Source organism: Tachyglossus aculeatus, chromosome 23, assembly GCF_015852505.1.
Source record: "Tachyglossus aculeatus isolate mTacAcu1 chromosome 23, mTacAcu1.pri, whole genome shotgun sequence".
Taxonomy (NCBI): Eukaryota; Metazoa; Chordata; class Mammalia; order Monotremata; family Tachyglossidae; genus Tachyglossus; species Tachyglossus aculeatus.
The window spans coordinates 10,321,913-10,343,356 of NC_052088.1; the positions used below are offsets into that span (position 1 = coordinate 10,321,913).

A 21,444-nucleotide genomic window follows, 5' to 3' on the forward strand; every position below is an offset into this window, starting at 1 on the left:
TTGGATCTCCACACACTCACTCAGCTCCTGAGATACTTAGCTCTAGGGCAAATGTGCTCACGAGAGGGCAGGCAAAGTCAATTGTAGGAAAAGCCCACACAGAGGCCCCCGCTTCTCTTTCACGTTCCCCACGGCCTGGTCCCGAGGATCAAACTACATTACCCCATCTCCCTTGCTGCTTCCTCTCGCCTGGCTTGGGGACTTTATCTAAAACTCAGAGCCAAGCCGGAGTCATAGAAGAGGCAGTTCCCCTCAGGGACAGTTTCTGCACGGTCTTGCCGGGGAAACAGACCAATGACCTTGGTCAGAATGCCACAAAGAACCAGTTATTTGGCCAAGTGGCACTGTTAACCAGGAGTCAACTGCATTGCCCCGAGGGAATTCTCACCAAGTTGGGTGCTTTACCATGGCTCCCAGAGGCTTTTCCACAGGAATAGGCTCCTGTGCTGATCAGAGTGTGATACTGGGAGACCCAGAGAAGGGTTCGGTCCCTGCAGGCAAGGGGGGGGGGGGCAGAAAATGGCACGCTAGACTGCCTTGGGGCTAGCATGGAAGGCCGTGGCTCCTTAGGCACAGGGGCTCCTCGCCAGGGCTTCAATGGTGGCTTGTTTTTTACCAAACAAAAACTTCACTTGGTTTGACTCTCTGGAGGCGATTGTGCTTTCTTTCGGCTTAACTGTTCTCTGTCAGCCTCCCTGTCACAGTGGTTATTTCACTCGTCACTGAAAGGGGCGTTTTCTGCACCAGGCTCAGAAGGCCACTGTGCTGGGCATGAGGAGACATGGAAAAGGGGAAAAGGGGTAGTTTTACAACTAATGCTTATTGTGAGCATTCTGCTTAAACCCCACGAGCCGGGTGACTGAACCCACAGTTGCTCTCCCTTTGGGAGAGCCCCAACTCACTCACTAATTGCACGGCGTGATGTGTCCTGTGTTCACTTTCTCCTTGAAGGCGCTGCTGGATTTTCTCACTGTGCTTTGCGATACAGATCTCCTGTAGGGGCGAGAGACAGGAACTGAGGAGGAGGAAAAGTGAAACTTACTTCTAAGCCCAAAGGTTGAACCAGTTAGAAAAAACACATGTCCTTCTTAAGGCGATTAGAACCCATGACCTTCTGAGTCCCAGATCCGTGTGCTATCCACTACACTATGCTGCTTAACTGCCATCACCCTCGATCAATACGCCAGACAGGTATGGACCAGATCAGTTTTGCACTCTTCTTTTGGACAAATGACCAAGGGACAGACAAGTGATCAATGGAAATACCTCCCCCGCTGTTTCTTGATTGAAACCTACACTCCGTCTCAATCAGACTGGGGTAAACGGCCAAGGAGAAGTTCTACCAACCAGCATCCAAGCTCTCCTCAAATGAAGGCTCATAATAATAATAATAACAGTATTTGTTACTCTGCCACAGGAAAAATAGGTCCCAGGGGAACCCTTGTTCTCCAATACCTCCAGCCCTTCAGAAATAGAAATAGAGCGGAACAAGAACAGGGCAACGACTGCCCATCAGATCCCGCAAATAATAATAATAATAATGATGGTATTTGTTAAGCGCTTACTATGTGCAAAACACTATTCTAAATCCCCACCTTGTGTACACCATATATACAAGCATCGATTGGCCGCTACTTCAAAGGGAGCTTTACACCATCATTTCTAGCGGAAACAACACAAACCTGGGAGTCAAAGGACTTGGGTTCTAATCCCAGTTCTGCCACTTGTCTGCTGTGTGACCTGGGAAAAGCCACTTCACTTTTTGTCTACCACTCCGTTATATTTATTATACTGACTTTAACCAAGCGCTTAGTATGGTGCTCTGCCCACAGCAAGCACTCAATAAATGAGTGATTCTCTGTGCCGCATCTGTAAAATGAAGATTAAATACATATTCTTCTCCCCCTTGGACTAGGAGCCATGTGTGGAACAGCCGTGTGGCCTAGTGGATAGAGCATGGGCCTGGGCATCAGAAGGACCTGGGTTCTCATCCCAGCTCCGCCACTTGCCTGTTGTCTATCGTATGATCCTGGGCAAGTCATTTAACTTCTCTATGGCTCAGTTCTCTCATCTGGAAAATGGGGATTAAGACTGTGAGCCCTATATCGGACAGGGACTCTGTCCAACCCGATTAGCATATGTCTACCGTACCGCTTAGAACAGTACTTGGCACATAAGCACTTAACGAACACCACCGTTACTGTTATCCTCTATCTCCCCCAGTGCTTGGCACAGAGTAAGCATTTAAAAATACCACAATAGTTATTATTATTACTATTGCTGTTAATGATAACCCTGCAAATGTTGAATTCACACTCCTACCCCACAACACCTTCTCACCCACCAGTCTGTCACAGTGAGCGATCGCATTTCTAGACACCACATTTCTAGAGAGGAAGGGCAAGGGAGTGATTGCTATGGAACCAGTGGGACTGGGAGGTGTTAAATGCTCTTTATTTGCTCATCTGCACTAGCCCTGTTGGAAAAGCCTTGACAAAGGGCCATGAAACCAGCTGGCCGGGGTGTGTTAACATTTACCGCTGGGCTCTCTGTTCTCCTTCAGCAGTCTTTCAGAGTAAATGGAGTGCTTAATGGCTTAACAGGTCTGCCAGCGGACACTTTCTACTCACCCCCAACCAGGGCTCTGGGCACCCAGTGATCATTTATAAAACCCATCTGAGGGAAGAAGATCCAAGTAACGCTACCACAGATCAGGAACCCGAGCTCTCCGACAAACCGAGAGCCCCCCGGAGGAACGGAACTATGTCCAACCTGATTAACTTTTATCTACCCCAGCGCTTAACAAACGCAACAGCAATAGTTATAATTTGGGGTGAGCAATTTAAGGTGCAAGACTGAACATCCCTGTTTTCAGAACCTCTAAAGGTCCTGCCACTTAATCAACAGTGCATCATGAAAACCTAAATTTATTTTAGGTACTACAGGGACGGCCTATTAGAATGCTCTTTTAGCACTTTCTGCGATAGTGCTGTTGAATTCACTTTGAGATAACATTCGGGTCTTGTGGTCCAAGTTTACCTCAACTCCAACACCTCACTCCCGGTCTCTTCCCCTCAATTTTTACAGAAATCTAACTCTGCCTTCCCTAATTTTTCCCAATTCCCTCTCCCTTTTGCATCACTACGTACTTGGATCTGTAACCTTCAAGCACTCGATATTCACCCCACCCTTAGAGCCACAGCACTTGTGTACGTAGCTGCAATATATTTATTTATATTAGTGTATGTCTTCTCTAGTCTGTTAACTCCTTGTGGGCAGGGAACATGTCCACCAACTGTGTTGTACTGTACTCCCCCAGGTGCATATTAACAGTGCTCTGCATCATCATCTTGAGTCCTTACCTCTCCATCTAAACTGTTACCATGTTAATAAAGTCACTCATCATATGCTGCCAGGATTACTGCATCAGCCTCCTTGCTGACCTCCCAGCCTCCTGTGTCTCCCCACTCTAGTCCATACTTCACTCTGCTGCCCGGATCATTTTTCTATAAAAATATTCAGGACAAGACACCCCGCTCCTCAAAAAACTCCAGTCGTTGTCCATCCACCTCCGCATCAAACAAAAAAACTCTTCACGATTGGCGTGAAAGCACCCCACAACCTTTGCCCCCTCCTCCATCACCTCCATTCTCTCCTTCTATAACCCAGCCCGCACACTTGGCTCCTCTAGAGCTAACCTTCTCACTGTGGCTCAATCACGCCTATCTTGCCGCTGACCCCTAGCCCACGACCAGCCTCTGGCCTGGAACACCCTCCCTCCTCAAATCCCAAACAGACAATTACTCTCCCCCATTTCAAAGCCTTACTGAAGGCACATCTCCTTCAAGAGGCCTTCCCAGACTAAGCCCCCCACCTTTTCTCTTCTTCCACTCCCTTTGGCCTCACCCTGACTCCCTTCCTTTGCTCTTCCCCCATCCCAGCCCCACAGCATTTATGTACATACCTGTAATTTATTTGTACTGATGTCTGTCTCCCCCCACTATAGACTGCAAACTCACTGTGGGCAGGAAATATGTCCCTTTATTGTTTTATCGTACTCTCCCAAGTGCTTAGTACAGTGCTCTGCACACAGTAAGCACTCAATAAATACAACTGAATGAATGAGAATACAATACAACAGAGCTGGCAGACAAGTTCCCTGCCCAAGATGAGCTTACAGTCTAGGAGACAGTCAACCACTGATTGATTAAAAGCCCATTTCACTAGCTTTTTGTTCTGTATTTGCAGCAAGCAAAGGGATTTCTAATATGTTAGCACAAGGTGTCTTTTTGCTGAATAAGACGTGATAGATGCTGCTTTGAAAATTAAATTGTTTTTGTACAAAAAATCTAATTAGTCTTTTATTGACATTGCTGTTTGATCGTGTAAATACATTCTGTATTTGATCACTTTTTTAAAAAAAGTTATATAATGCTGTGATCCCTATGCAGGGAGGGAGGTCTTGGGAACACATGAAGGTGCCCATGTGATTTCCTGGGGGAAACTGAGTTTTGTTCAACGCTCTTGTATGTAACGTGACTTTCCTAGAGCCAATTTGGGGTGCTCACCGAGGGGCTCACTGGCACACTACACGCTAGCCACCACGATGGAACATCCTGAACTGCATCAGCCTCAACCAAACTCCAGCGAATCGTGCTGTTCAGTGTGTTGATCTCCAGTGCTCCACTCTGGCACTGCACTGCTTCTACCCACTAGTGACTGGATGCAGTGGCAATCAATCAATCCATCAAAAGTATTTATTGAGGGCTTACCGTGTGCAGAGTACGGTACTAAGCACTTGGGAAAGTACAATATGACAGAGTTGGCAGACACATTTCCTGCCCACAAGGAGCTCACAGTCTAGTAGGGGAGACAGACATTAATAAAAATAAATACATTTTGGATATGCACATTGAAGCTGAGGGACATCTAACTGCATCCAGCCACAAATGGGTAGTGGCAGGAACCAGCTGTGCAGTGCCAGGCTGGGGAACTAGTATCCTCAGAGTTATAAACAGGACAGGAAACCATGTCAATTTGTTTGCAGTTATTATTACTGTTATATGCATGAGATCTGAATGCATTTTTTTAAGAGACAGATTTTGATTTCCTTTCAACTATTCCAGATTAGAAATCCAATGAGGCTTTTAATGATCTGTCAAAGACTAGCACAAGAAAACATCAGTCAGAGCTCCTCTGAAAAAATATGGAGGACATGGTTCCAAGAGTGACTTCTGCAGCGGAAAGTTGCTCTTAACTGATCAGGCAGAAACTGAAACTTTACCCATCATTATTACTAGATGTATTTGATCAATTTAACCCACTCTTCTTGTAATAATTAAGGTAGTTAAGAGCTATGCTATATGCCAGGCTCTGAACTAAATGCTGGGTTAGATATAGGTGCTTAGTACAGTGTTCTGCACATAAATACCACTGATTGAGTAATAATCTGATAAAACACAGTTCCTTTCTCACATTCAGTCATTCACTCAATCGTATTTATTAAGCGCTTACTGTGTGCAGAGCACTGTACTAAGCGCATGGAAAGTACAGTTCGGCAACAGAGACAATCCCTAACCAACAATGGGCTCACGATCTAGAACATGAGACACAGTCTAAATAGGAGGGATTAGGATTTAATCCCCATTTTTGCAGGTTAGGGAACTGAGGCACAGAGAAGTGAAGTGACTCGTCCAAGAACACGCAGCAGACCCGAGTCCTCTGATCTTCCCGCTAGGCCACACTGCTCCATAACTTCATGGGACATAATATGCCAGAATAGAGAATAAGGCTAACCCACTTTAAATCTTTAATAAGGCTCCACTTTAAGTCACCCGGTCTCTGGTAGCTTGCGGGCTCCACTGCAGCCCCTACAAGGCAGACAGGCGAGGGCGAGTGCCCAGCTCTGGTCTGCAGGCTCCCCCTTGAATCTCCACTCTGCTCTGTTAAAACTGGAACAGTTAAAATCCCTTTGTTCTACTACAGCTGCAGCTCTGGGCCTAATCACCCCTGAAGGAACTCCCCAGCTCGGCTTTGGGAAAAATCAATCAAGCACTGTACTAAACGCTTGGGAGAGTTTGGAACAACAGGGTCGGTAGCTACGTCCCCTGCCCACGACGAGCTTACGGTCCAAATTCGAAAACTCTGTGAGATTTAAGCCCGGCCGGTCAGCTTGCGGGTGGGATCCGCTCGGACGAGGCGTCACCTTTTTGTTCCTGAGGTAGGCTTTCTTGGCTGAAACCCGTCCGCGTCTCGCTTCCAGCTGGCGGGCTTTCTGCTGGAGTTTCTGCAGTTCTTCTCTTTGGAGAAGTATGGATGCTGCCATCTCCTCCTTCTCGAGCATTGCTTCCATGCTTTCATAGGTATCATAGTACACCACTTCATCTCTCTTCTCTGTCAAAGCACACCACAAAAGAAGAGGTCAGGTTACTGTTCGCCAGGAACCGAATATGGGGCCGACAAGAGCCGGAGAGGTTTGCTCCAAACGCCACCCCAGAGAGAAGAGGGCTAAGGCCTCCGGAAAAAGCCGGCCCACGCAAACCCATTCCAGGATCAGAGACGGCAGTGTTTACTGAGAAGCAGCACGGTGTAGCGGACAGAGCGAGGGCCTGGTAATAATAATGATGGCATTTATTAAGCGCTTACTATGTGCAAAGTACTGTTCTAAGCGCTGGGTAGTCAGGTGGTCATGGGTTCTACTTCTGGCTCCTCCACTTGTCTGCCGTGGGACCTTGGCCAAGTAACTTCACTTCTCTAGGCCTCAGCTACCTCATCTGTAAAATGGGGATTGAGGCTGTGAGCCCCACAATGGACAGGGTCTGTGTCCAATCCGATTTGCTTGTATCCACCCAGTGCTTAATACAGTGACTGGCATAGTAGATGCTTTAAAAAATACTAGAATTATTATTATTATTGAGTGCTCACGGTGGGCAGAGGGGAACACAGGATAGTTAAGGACTTTGATCCCTGTTATCTGGGAGCTTAGTCTAATGGGGGAGACTGTACACCTGAACTGAAAGATGCATCGTGGTTCAGCCCGGGAGAAGAGTCCTAAGCAGGAACCTAGAACCTCTGGGCAGTATCACACCTCAGTTCTGCCCAGACAAATCTTCTGAGCTATCGGTAAGGAGGAACCTGTTTTGTGTGTTTCCCTTAGTGTGCATGGTGTAGTGGAAAAGCCTGGAAGTCGGAAGGACCTGGGTTCTAATCCCAGCTCTGCCACTTGTCTGCTGTGTGACCCTGGGCAAGTCACTTCACTTCTCGGAGCCTCAGTTCCCTCACCTGTAAAATGGGGATTGAGACTGTCAGCCCCATGTGGGACACGGGGCTTCTAGACTGTGAACCCCTTGTTGGGTAGGGACTGTCTCGATATGTTGCCCATTTGTACTTCCCAAGCGCTTAGTACAGTGCTCTGCACCCAGTAAGTGCTCAATTTGAATGAATGACTGGGACTGTGTCCAACCTGATACACTTGTATCTACCCTAGTGCTTAGAACAGTACTTGGCACCTAGTGTGCACTTAAATACCATAAGTAATTAACAAATACCATAATTGTTAATCCCACCCCCCATCCCAATAATGCCTTGTCCTCATTCATGCTGATATGGATGTAGCTTTCTCTGTTTCTGGCTGACTTGCCGCCTACCCTTTCATTTGGTAGACTGCGAGCCCGCTGTTGGGTAGGGACCGTCTCTATATGTTGTCAACTTGTACTTCCAAGCACTTAGTACAGGGCTCTGCACACAGTAAGCACTCAATAAATACAACTGAATGAATGAATTTGGTAACGACTGTCTATCTGCCCATCTTTGGGGGATGGCAGGGCTCAGCTTCCATTTCCTCTGTATGTGCCACAGTAAGAGACACCAGAACTGCTGAATTGATATTGACCAGAATACCTTCATGCTTTATTTACGGTGGTTATTCTTTGCTTGAATCCAAATGGAAATATCATTCCCCGCCCCCACCCCCCCAATCTATTTCTGCCAAAGTTACAGTCAGCTAGGGTGCTCTCACAAATTCCAGGATCAGCAAACCAGAAGAGCCACATTTTATTAAGCCCTCACTATATGTGCGTTTTCTAGGAAGGCCTGCTCTTTCACCCAGGGAGGCCATAATTCAGAAAAACTTAAGAAATGCATTTTAAATTAGTCAAACTTTAATGTGCGCCACAAGGTGATATAAAATGCCTCGATTCTGCCTAATACATACATTTTAGGGTGCATTTCCGTCCTGAACTATTTTATCGCTACTCATTCTAGAGACTCATCCTCTTTCAGGTCCTCCAAGGTACAATTTCAGCTTCAGAGGATACAGGATTTTGAGCCACACAATCCTGGCAAGAAGTCACACCTACAGGATTCCATATATTCAAAAACACCTACTCCTTCCCATTTTGGATGACTAAAAAGGAATTCTTCAATCTTGAAAATGATACACATATCATGCTTACTCACCTAATTAGGCCACCTCAAGTTTTGAGGGGGGGACATAAATTATTACTTTTTTTTAACCTCAGAATTGTCAACGGTGACAGCCCTGGGCCAGGGAGAAGAGGGAGAAGGAGGGTGAGAACAGGCAATGCAGGAGGGGTAGTTATCCATTTCAGACTGCCAGGGGCTAGGGAAGGAGCTCAAGGGTGAGAACGGAAGAATGGGGCAACACACATTGGGGGGTGGGGAGGGAGTCAATCCACTGAATACTAAATAGAGCCCTTAGGGGAGCATGACAGAAGAGATGACTGCTCAAGTGCCCTCTTTCTTTGCCCTCCCTCTTCTTCTTATTGCTAGATTTCATTCTTACACGATTCATGTAATAGCCCCACCCTCATTTTAATGTTACAAACATTATGCCAAAGGAGGAGGGGCATTATGATGATGATGGCATTTATTAAGCACTTACTATGTGCAAAGCACTGTTCTAAGCGCTGGGGAGGTTACAGGGTGATCAGGTTGTCCCACTGGGGGCTCACAGTCTTAACCCCCATTTTACAGATGAGGTAACTGAGGCCCAGAGAAGTGAAGTGACTTGCCCAAAGTCACACAGGTGACAATGCAAATACATGGGCTTATCACTTGGACTGTCCTAGTGAAAAACTAATGGACACAACTGGTATCAGTGCTTTCAGCTTGACCTGGTGGAATGATCATGGGCTTGGGAGTTAGAAGACATGGATTATAATCCTGGCTCTGCCACTTGTCTGCTGTGTGATCTTGGGCAAGTCATTTCACTTGCCAGTAACTCAGTTTCCTCATCTGTAAAATGGGGATTAAATCCCAATCCCTCCTACTTAGACTGTGACAACGACGTGGGACAGGGACTCTGTCCAAACTGATAACCTTGTATCTACCCCAGTGCTTAGAACAGTGTTTGGCACACAGCAAGCACTTAAATACCAAAATTGCTCTCATTATCATTTCTCCATAGTCACAATGATTATTTCTGCATTTGGTATCATATGTTAGATTTTTCTTGACATGGCAGAAATGCAGCTGTTTATTTCCAAGTTTTTCCAAAGTACCGTTGATCCCGAGTGGAAATTTGTCTCGGAAACGCTCACCGTACCTGACACGAGTCTTTTGATGCTTTCGAGTTGCGCCGTCAGCAAGAGCTCCTCACACTTCAGGATCTCAAACTGGACTTCGTACAACTGAAGCTGTAGGTCATAATAGTCAGCTTCCAACTGATCCAGCACGGCCAGGGCTTCTGAGCCGCCTTGCAAACTCTGCATCTGAATGGAGTGGAAGAAGAACCATTACGAAACACTGATGCAGCAAAGGAAAAAAAAAATCTCTCGGCAGGTTTATCGGGAGAAAGTAATCCTCCTCACGTGGCAGTGTCAAGAAACGATGCAGATACTTAGAAGGAAGGAATAAAATGCTTAGGAAGTTGCATTAAGTTAACTGGAACAAATGTCCAAGGTATACGGTGAGCGGCTAATGATTGAGGCGATTCAAAGCAAAGGCAGAAACGTGGTATTTCCGTCAACTGAAAAGCAAAGGGAAGGAGGGACAGATATGCCAGGTGAGGTCTTCGGGGAGGGCAGCATTGCTAAGTGGACAGACAGAGCCCAAGACAATGTCAGAAGGAGCCAGGTTCTAGTCCCAGCTCCGCTCTGGCTCTGCTGGGCAACAGAGTGCAAGTCGCTCGCTCTCTCTGTGCCTCTGTTTCCTCTTCTGTAAACGTTCATTCATTCATTCAGTTGTATTTATTGAGCATTTACTGTGTTCAGAGCACCGTACTAAGCACTTGAGAGAGTTCAATACAACAAGAAACAGACACGCTCCCTGCCCACCACGAGTTTACAGTCTACAGTGAGGGAGACAGACGGCAATACAAATCAATAAAGGACATATATTTACGTAAGTGCTGTGGGGCTGGGAAGGGGAAGAACAAAGGGAGCAAGTGAGGGCAAAGCAGAAGAGAGTGAGAGAAGAGGAGAGAGGGGCTTACTCTGGGAAGGCCTCTTGGAGGAGATGTGCCTTCAATAAGGCTTTGAAAGGTGTGGGAGGAGTAACTGTCTGTCATTCATTCATTCGTTCAAACGTATTTATTGAGTGCTTACTTGTGCCTGTCCTAACCTCTAACCGCTCACGAGGTCTGAGTGGGATTCAGCCCATGTCTGATCAGATTCCTTGTATCTACCCCAGTGGTTAGCACGGGACCTGGCACACAGTAAGCACTTAATCAGCATCATTTAAAAATAAATACCATAATTATTATTATTATTGGTGGACAGACATTAGGACAGGTGGAAGGACAGATGGCATTAGGGCGGATAGACAGATGGACATACGGACAGACGGACATAAGGACAGACGTGCGGACAGACGGACATACAGACAGACATTAGGAGATACAGACAGACACAAATTAAGATGGATGGACAGATGGATGGCCATTAGGACAGACAGACATTAGGACAGACAGAACTTGATTTGTTTGTATTTTCCTCCAGGGCTCAGTACAGTGCCTGGCCCATAATAAGTGCTTAACAAACACCAAAATTATTACAATGAGAGACCAACGAAATTTAAACTTCATCCCAGAAATGGAAAAAAAGTATTGGCATTTATGAAAAAAGGGTTATTGAAATGTATCCATATTACGGCAGTGTTTTCATTAACTCCTCTATTTAAAAGATATAAAAATCTAAAATGTTAATGCTTCTTTCACATGTCCTGAGGTGGATTCTTTCCCCTCTGTGAACTGTTCATCAGTTGATTTAACAGTTTTCCCTTTTTATCTTTGCAGGAAGTTTTTATCATTTTCCATCTAGAGAGCACGATTAGTTTGTGAAAGTCTACTTTACTATTTACCTCTGATTCCATCTTGCTCTTAGAATTGCTTGATTGGGAAGTACGCAATATCATCAGTGGTCATTTTTGAGCCCTTTCTATGTGCAGAGCACTGTAAATGCTCGGGAGAGTACAAAGAAACAGAGTTGTCAGACACGTTCGTTGCCCACAATTTTAAATCTCTGTTGCTTTTCCTCCTCTTTTGGAGGAGTTATTGGTTGGCAAAAAGTGTGAATACTTCTGTCAAGTTGCACTGCTTTTATTTTCAATTTTTGTAAACTTTTCAAGTGCACAAAAGTGGAAACAGTCAGTTGACTAAGTTCATCTACCTCACTTGCAGTCTACCAGGTGCTTAGTACAGTGCTCTGCACAACAGCAGACATTCTACAAAGACTACTGATTGACTGACAAATTCTCAACAGTGATCTTGATTCCCCTTGATGAGTACTGGTATGGGAAGAACTAAAAAACTGAATCGAGAAGGCCAGCATGTGCTTTGGGAGTCTATCAAACAGTGTGTGGTAGCAGGCTTCAACACAAAAGGAAAGTGTGCTGGTCTGTAGTGCCCATCCACCTTCTCTTTGGCTGGGAGACCTGGGGGCCCCAGAGGCGCCACATCCAGCCGATCGAGCAGCTCCGCTGGTGCCATTTACAAGCCTTGCTCAATAGAAAATGATAATTGATATTACTGCCCGTCTCCTTCAGTATGTAAGCTCAGTGGAGCTGAGCGGAGCAGTGGCTTAGTGGAAAAAGCCTGGGCTTGGGAGTCTGAGGTCGTGGGTTCTAACCCCAGCTTTGCCATTTATCAGCTGGGTGACTTTGGGCAAGTCACTTAACTTCTCTGGGCCTCAGTTACCTCAAACTGGGGTAAAATGGGGATAAAGACTGTGAGCCCCACGTGGGACAACCTGATTGCATTGTATCTCCCCCAGCGCTTAGAACAGTGCTTGGCACACAGTAAGCACTTAAATACCATTACTATTATTATGTTTCTAGTTCTTCGCTTTCTGTAGGGATCTGAGTGGGTAAAAGGGGAGAGACTATGGTACTATCGTGGGTGAGATTTCAAGGTCAATTTTCCATACCGCACACCTGAAAAAGACATTTTCTAGTCTTTGCCCACATATAGGGCTGCAAATGGCAGATTCAGACAGCCTTTTCCATACCTCCAAGAATATTCTGTAGGTTTCTTAAAAGACTGAAGAGACATCTAGTCCACGAGGAGAGCATATGGGTAATTAGCATGCATATGTTATACATTCCATCAGCCTGGTGGATATTTTAACTGTTTGCCAGCAAAATTATTTTTAGCAACAGTGTCAATTTGGGAGAACTCAACTGTCCAAGAATTTTGCCAATCTACTGCTGTGCACCTTCACGAAGTGCCTACCTACCTGAATTCGCTGAAGAAACTGAATGCTACTGGCATCTATAATGAGGTTCCCAAAGACTGCTTTACTTCTTTCTCCATTCTCCCCACAGTGATGGGCTTTTAAATGAGGCAAAAGCAATTCATCCCTTTGAGGAAGAATTAGGAGTCAGCATGCTTGATGGAATGCTTTTTCCTTTTTTAAACAAGTTATTTGGAGATGCCCAAGGATTTTAGGTGGGGTGACCCTCTCTTCCCCAAAGATGGTGGCTTTAGACGGGCCCAGACTAAAAATCATGCCTGGGATCGCTTCACTTCTCACCTTTGGACATGGCTAGCAATCACTGGGTGTCCCCATTTGGACCGGTGCCTTCAGGGTGACATGGAAGACAAATGAAATAAATGTGACTATCCCACTACTGCTTTTCATCCTTTCTGTCAGCACACCGGTCAATAAATTTTTCAGTGCTTCCAATTTTTTTTCTAAATAATATTAACCACTGAACCTTCCAATATAGTTTTGGAGCATGAGTGATATATAAATCCTGACTTTTTACTCAAGTGAACAGGTGGCTGGCTCTAAGACAGTTCTTTTGAATTCCAATCTCGTGAACTTTAAATTTTTTGCCAAGGTGCTCAATGGATAGTCACACTCTCAAAGAAGCACTTTCAAAGTTCTAGTCATCTGCCAGGAAAACAAGGTTTAATGTTGTTTAAAGCCAACATTTCAATCTAATTACTACAACTTCAAACGAAGTTGCCTGGCTTTTTGCCAGCTTGACAAAAGATTCTGGGTTTTGACTTAATAAGCATTCTCTTAATCAAGCATTACTGTTCTATTATAGACCTTACTTTGACCAATAGACTGATGTTAAACACTGAGATTCATCTCTGGCACTAAACCTTGTGAAACAGTGAGCAAGCAACAGATTAATTCCCTTCATTTTGACGAAAACAAAGTTGCTCAGGCGAGGGGAGGTATGTCAATAGCTACATTTTTGAATTTCTATGGAGCACGTGAATGCTCAGTGATGATATCTTAGCCTGTCTGTGTACTTTAAGAGATGAGTTTACCTACATTTAACTGTAGAATTATGACTTTTGCCAAAAGTTTCTCATTTGCAGAAAGACAAACTGCTAATCTCATTTTAGAAAATGAATTAAAATTATTCTTCTCCAAATCTTTTTTTTTGAAAGTCAGAGAGTGTAAGCTAAAATGTAATCTCCTTGTAGGAAGGAAACACGTCACTTAGGTATTCTGTACTCCATAAGCGCCTAATACTGGACACTACGCCTAAAGGGTGCTCAATAAATACTACTACTAAAGAAGTAGTAAAATAGCAGCAGTGTGGCTAGTGGTTAGAGCACGGACCTCGGTGTCAGAGGGACCTGGGTTCTAATCTCAGCTCTGCCACTTGTCTGCTGTGTGACCTTAGGTAAGTCACTTCACTTCTCTAGGCCTCAGTTACCTCATCTGTAAAATGGGGATCAAGTCTCTGAGCCCCATGTGAGACACAGACTGTGTTCAACCTGATTAACTTCTATCTACCCCAGTGCTTAATATAGCGCCTAGCACACAGTAAGTGCTTAAGACCGCAAAAAAAAAAGACTGAAAAGGAGTACCTGACCCTTAAAAATCTTCACCTTTTCAGTCAGCCAAATATACTTAGTCACACTAAGAATGATAAACATTTAGGATTGTTCTAAAAAGAAGGCCGAACCATTGGTGGTTGTGGGGTGGCGGGGAACGGGGGCCGGGAGGAACGTAGCCTAATGGAAAGAGCTCGGGTCTGGGAGCCTGAAGGACCCGGGTTCTAATCCCAGCTCTGCGACGTTCCTGCTGCATGACCGTGGGCAAGTTACTTCATTTCTCTGTGCCTCAGTTGCCTCATCTGTCAAATGAGGATTAAGACTGTGATCCCCATATGGGTCAAGGACATGATTACCTTGTATCTACTCCTGCACTTAGAACAGTGCCTTGCACATAGTAAGCGCTTCACAAGTACTATTAAAAAAAAACAAGAAGGCACACTATCTGCCGCTATCGCTTACAGGAAATTTGGAGGCAGACTGAAGCTAATAGAGAGGGACAATTGATGAGGAATGACAGCAACACATTAATCACTATGGAGGGGGATCAGGCCCATTCACCCAGTGCTGAAAAGGAAGCTTGACATTGTCCATATACATGCACATACCCTTTTTCTTCCCTGTTCCCCTTTAGCAAAAACAGACTATTCACTAGTCAAGTAATTCAAACTCATTCACTGTAAATCCCCTACTGAATATTTTTTCTTTCCTTAAAAGTTCATATAAGGAATTTCATAGGTGTCTGCCTGGCCTGATTACATTACTCACGAATTGCTGGGAAGCCACAAGAACCCTCTGAAAATCATCGCAGTGCGCTAATAAAACCTAATGCCTAGCAGCACACATTAGGCTTGTGCAAGTCATGAAACAAGCATTAGAGGAATGTGGGACTTCAAAATTCCCCGGAATCACTACTGTCCCCCAAGTGGTATCCAATTTGCCGCCATCATGATAAATGGCTAAATATATTTTACGGGCTGAATACCAAAACCTCCTTAGTTTGTTTACTTTTTAAACCCGGGGCTATAAAAAACCCCCACAAAACTACCAAACCTACATCGCTTTCCTCAGCTGAGAAAAATCACTCTCTATGCAATTTACTGACAGCCGCTGGAAATCTTTTAAAGGACCACGATCACAAAAAGCAGTCCCACGAGCTGCATGATCTTTTAGTCAACAAGCCCACATTCTAAGACATGTGTAGAATACAATCAGAGAACGGCAGAGAGCAGAAGAAAATCTCCATGTCATCTTCAATCTTGCGGTACTTGACTGCATTCATCGATTACATCTGGAACACTCTGCAAGATGCGCTGCAAGTTCGGTTACAAAGGAAGTCCTGAATGTCCGTTAATAGGCCTTGATTTGCAGTCACCTAACAACTCTACCACAAAAGAAACCTTGGCTTCACAGCCAATTTTCAAACTCCTTCTCGCAACGGGGATAAATTACACGTGCTACTGCACTGGTGAGAAGGCATAAAGAGAAAAATAAAAACAAAACAAAATAGAAAAAAAAAGGCATAAGTTCACTAACAAAATCACATAAAACAGGTAATTGTGACTACTTTTGGTCACCCTGATTCAAAACAGTGCACAAATTTAGAATGGGCCTTATTAAGTATTACCATACCAAGCTTCCCTAAACCATTTAAGGGACTTTGTTTGTTTCAAAATTGCTGCTCACCCTGGTGAGATCTTTGAAAAACTTGCAAGTGTAGATGATTTTCACTAAAGTCAGACACTCCTATACCCCTTTTTTCATATATTTTTGCGTAGGATTTTAATCCTACCTGAGCCATGCATTTTTTAACCTTTTCTTATTTTAGAATGAAGTTTTCCTTTTTGTACTTGCTTATTTCATACATGCCCGGAATGCTACATCTATGACAAAACTGTAAAGTGAAAAACGCACACAATACAAATCAAATGATTAACTGAGGAACTCAAATAGCACCCATTTTTTTCTTTTTCCAATTCCTCACATTACGCACGTATTTTAACAGGTGAGTTACAGACATCCAACCATTCTGGCTTGAGACACAGGTTTGAGTTGGTCGACTGCTTTGTTTTGAAAACGGTACAAGATTAAGAGGCATCTCTATGGGCTTGGCCAAGAGGAGCAGGCTGCCGGCTGTTTGAGAACTGGTTTAACCATCTGGGCCGGGAGATGCCAGTGAGCGCAGGCGAGGAAGGGAAGAGTGAGCCACGCCATGCTCCCTGCCTCCGAGCAGTCTTCTAGACTGTAAGCCCGCTGTGGACAAGGAATGTATCTTGTTTATTGTTAGAGTTAACTCTCCCAAGCATTTAGTACAGTGCTCTGCATACAGTAAGCGCTCAAGAAATAAGACTGAATGAATGAACTTGGGGAAACAAGCGGCCAACGCGAGGCTTGATGTGTCCATATGGTTGCCCGCCCCCTCGGATTTTCTCAGGTTCCCGGCAGGCCGGGCCAGCCCTGCATTTGAGTCATTTGCCGAAGTTTTCAGGAAGAATGTGCCAGGAAGATCGCAAAATGGAGAATAAATCTGAAACTGAAATCCCAATTATACCCCAAGTAAAGAAGATACAACCCACTACTCACCCACGCAAATTATGCTGGGGAAATCCATACTCTAAATACAAGTTGCCCAAAGGGAAGGGCAAGGAGTGTATCCCAAACCATGGTCACTTCTCAAGGGGTGGGGGGAAACTGAAAATAGCTCAAATGCTATATACAACATGACAGGAAAAAAAAGATTGTGTGTCTGCATGTTTGTGTGTTTACACATATAACACAGTGAAGTCAGGAATATGGGTCCCACACTGGCCTCTGGAGCCACACACACCTGTACTGCTGAAGGTTACTTGTACATATCTATTCTATTTATTTTATTTTGTTAGTATGTTTGGTTTTGTTCTCTGTCTCCCCCTTTTAGACCGTGAGCCCACTGTTGGGTAGGGACTGTATATGTTGCCAACTTGTACTTCCCAAGCGCTTAGTACAGTGCTCTGCACACAGTAAGCGCTCAATAAATACGATTGATGATGAAGGTGTCTCCTTTGAGTATACCGGACACCAATTTAGGATCCTCCATGTACATAAATGCAACGGACGAGAGAACAAGCATTCTCTGAATATTAACTATTCCACATCCTAACTTTAATTACTCAATCACCGCAAAAAGAGCTTCCTATACTGCAACATGAGTGGAATAAACTTTTACAACACTCTGTGTACACCCCAAGGAGATTTTCCAAAAAATCTCGTAGAAATCAGAAATAGTGTATCCTCCTTCACTTTACCCCGTCCCTGTGTAGTAACTTGGATCGTGAAAAAGTGAATTTAATGTCTACAGGCTTGAGATGTTGGCCTCAATATTAGCCATAACCAATGAAAGACACGCATGGATTACTTCCTGTTCACTTAGTCCACGCAGCTGTGGGGCCAGGCCACATAATCGCCTGGTGACTGCCCACCAAAAGCCAATAATGCTACCGGGCAACTACAATTTAATACCCATTTGATCAAAGGGCATAGCTTTTATTCTGTTCAGCAGGTGAGGGTGAAGGGAGAAGGGAGGGGAAGGGAGCCCCATGTGGGACAGGGACTGCATCCGACCCAATTTGCTTGTATCCACCCCAGCACTGGTACGTAGTAAGTGCTTAACAAATACCACAATTACTATTATTATTATTAGAAATCATGGATTCTTACACAAGATCTTTGTTTCTACTTGAGCACTGAATGTTCTAGGTAATGGCGAGAGTACTTAAAAAATGTATTAAAAATGCCTCCCCAAAGTCAGTCATTCTGTATGTATGAGTGTGTGAATGTGCGTTCACATGAATCCTGTTTACACTGTTTACATGGCGGTGGTATTGCAGAGGGTTTATTAGTGAAAACTGGGGGATGACTTCATTTCTCCACCCACGTCTAGACTGTGTGACGGGGGGCCCATTCCAAATAAATCCTGGGCTAATTAAAGTCTTATAATGATAAGGATGCCCAGGATGAAATTTTATGGAAAGCTCGACATGGGAACAAATTCCGGGGGGGCCAGAGGAAAAGAGATAAAGATGTTATGGTGGGCTGTGTTGTCTTGGAAACAGCCACTCAAGCTTCTCTTGTTGGAGGGCCTAGGGATCGAACAGAAAAGGGAGTCTGACCTCATTCCTCAGGAGGCAGAGGGCGGCTTCCTATTCCTGAACAGAAATTGGAAATAGAACCCCCCCACCATCCCGCCTTCAGAAACTCTATCTCCCAGAAGGCATGGGAATATCACCTAGATTCCTAGGCAGGAGCCGGAAACAGCGAGGCATTCCAGAAAGGATGGTGACTGGGAAGGGACAAAACTTCAAAGGAACAACCGCAAGGCTATGATTACAGGGCTCTTCAGTCTGACTGGAAACACTCAGGACTTCTTAGAGTCCTAGGGTGAGTGAGGGTGGCTGTGGGACAGTCCCCTTCCTCCCATTCCCCTGCAGTTGGCCCCTATAATTATCATTTGTGAGACATAATCACAAATCCGGAAAATGAGACACACACTGTATTCATTAAAGAACATTTCTACACCCCAGGTGTCATTTGAGAAGCAGCGTGGCTCAGTGGGAAAAGCATGGGCTTTGGAGTCAGAGGTCATGAGTTCAAATCCCCGCTCTGCCAATTGTCAGCTGTGTGACTTTGGACAAGTCACTTAACTTGTCTGGGCGTCAGTTCCCTCATCTGTAAAATGAGGATCAATACTGTGAGCCCCCTGTAGGACAACCTGATCACCTTGTAACCCCCCCAGCGCTTAGAACAGTGCTTTGCACATAGTAAGCATTTAATAAATGCTATTATTATTATTTCATTTTCACAGCAGAAAGTTGGTGAACTAAACCAAGGTTTGTTAAAGTTTCTATTCTATTCATATGTTGATCATAATGGATCATATCGGAACAAATGGGTAAGTCAAGCCAAAGTTTACATGGGAGTCTAAGGGAATTCTTTCCGAAGATGAATTTTTAGTTGTGGAAGAACACATCCGTAAATTGGACATAATGAATACATTTCCAGGCAGGAATACCTTCAAGCAGAATCACAATGTGTTTTTGTCACCATGTTTTTCTGAGAAGAGTGAACCAGAGTCATTAAAAATTAGTTTCCTATAAAATGCTAATGAACCAATAGAGTGATTCTAATGGTCCAAACTACTTCAACAAGCTTTAGAAGCAGACACTCAGCTCTGTAACCTCGCTCCGAGCACTGTTTTTGAATCATCTTCTCCTTAGTCTCAATGTTGTGGCAGAAAAGCCTTGAAAATTATTCTGTATAGCACCTAGCCAGTTCCTGGGGCTCAAGAAACAGAGTCTTAGAGCTGCCAAATTGGTCCCTGCATCAAAAAATCGGCAAGCTTGAGGTGACTGGAAGAGTAAATATTGACAAAAGAAAAGGATGTGGATCCAAACAAATCCCCCATTGATTAGCTGATTAATTCGCTACTGCAGGGGTACACAGGGAAAAGACACACTACTGAAAGGGAACTGGAGATTAGCTGGCGACGTGATACATGCCACTCCGAGCTCTAGAGATCCGGAAAGTGAAACCCCAGCCTAACCTACCAGGGGATAATAATAATAATAACAACAATTATGGTATTTGTTAAGTGCTTACTATGTGCCAGGCACTGCTCTAAGCCCTGAGGTAGATACAAGATAATCAGGTTGGACACAGTCCCTGTCCCACAGGAGGCTCACAGTCTTAATCCCCACTTTACAGATGAGGGAACTGCGGCACAGGGAAGTGAAGCGACTTGCCCAAGGTCACACAGCAGCCAAGTGGCGGAGCTGGAATTAGAAGTCATGCCCCTCTGATTCCCAGACCCGTGTTCTGGCCCTCGAAGTCCCATTCTCTATTTCAGGCCAGTTTTGAAATCAGTGAGGCCCGCACGGTATCTCAGATCGGGAGCCCCAAAAGTTTGCAGGCACAAAGTCCACAGAAAATGGGGCTGCTGGTCTCCCCCATGACACAGATGGATGGACAGATTGCAAGCGGATGCTTAAGCAGCAGCTTCAAGGTGAGCGAATGAGCAGTGCACCAACAGAAAGTCATCATGACATCCCACACAACAGTCTCCCTGTTTGCTGTCACAGATTCTTTGATTTCCCCACTGCTGAAATGATGAGAAGCAGTGTGGCTTAGTGGAAAGATCACAGGCTTGGAAGTCAGAGGATGTGGGATCTAATCCTGGCTTCGCCACTTGTCTGCTGTACGACCTTAGGCAAGCTATTTAACTTCTCTGTACCTCAGTATGGAGATTAACACCGTGAGCCCCACGTGGGACAGCCTGATTATATCTATCTCAGCGCTTAGAACAGTGCTCGGCACCTAGTAAACACTTGACAAATATCATTTCATTATTATTACTATGCTCCTGCACTCAAAGCAAGGGCTGCACCCACACTACTTAAAAAGATCCCCGTTTTTAAGGGCGCTCTGCCAGGGACACGTGGTTGGTTCTCAGAGAAGAGGGCCTTCCATGTGCGGGCTGAACCGGTTTCACTTTTGGGGGGTAAAAACTGCCTTTACTCCAGAAAGAACTCGATCATAAAATCATTCTGAATAACAGAAAAAACAAAACAAAAAAACCCCCAAATTCTCGACCTATGAATACAGCTGAGGTCCAGCACGTAGGAAACTTATTTTAATGTCAGCCAGTCAATGCTACTTACTGAATGTTTACCGTGTGCACCTGATAAACGCATTAATGAATCATCTTCCTCTGAGTGAAGGCATTTTTTGCATTTTAGGATATAAATTACCTCTTCTTTGAGTGCATGTTTCTTCTGTTCTAAGCAGATTTCCTTAGCTCTCATCATCTGCAGAGTCTCCTTAGAAACCGCATACTGGAGCTTTTCCATACGTTCTGCTGCGGCCGCCCACGCTGCCTTGCCAAACTTTTTCTGATCTGCTCTCATCCGATCGTAAACAGCTGTTGGGGGGAGGAAAAAAGAAGGGAGAGGAGGTGAGGGATGGGAAGAGGAGGAAGAGAAAGGGAGGGGGTGAGGAGGGATTGGAAGGAAAAGGGACCCTTGCCTTCCACTTCTGCCCAATCCGCGCCACCAGCCAGGGATCGACAACCACAGAGCTGGCCCAGATGGGTCACTGAGCCGTGGCAACTGCTCGGTGGCTGGGTGTAACGGGCCCCTCGGGGTTCACCTAGTTGC

At 44.9% G+C, this 21,444-nt stretch overlaps 1 protein-coding gene across 1 annotated transcript in view; it reads right to left on the minus strand.

The window, feature by feature from the left end:
* Positions 1 to 21,444, minus strand: part of JMY (junction mediating and regulatory protein, p53 cofactor) — a gene marked incomplete at its 5' end in the record, with an annotated part of 93,535 nt that overhangs the window by 16,243 nt on the left and 55,848 nt on the right. The window contains 4 exons of the mRNA XM_038765477.1: positions 907 to 993; positions 6,206 to 6,393; positions 9,566 to 9,731; positions 21,040 to 21,209. Of these exons, the coding sequence (XP_038621405.1) occupies positions 907 to 993; positions 6,206 to 6,393; positions 9,566 to 9,731; positions 21,040 to 21,209 (611 nt within the window). The remainder of the gene's footprint in view (positions 1 to 906; positions 994 to 6,205; positions 6,394 to 9,565; positions 9,732 to 21,039; positions 21,210 to 21,444) is intronic.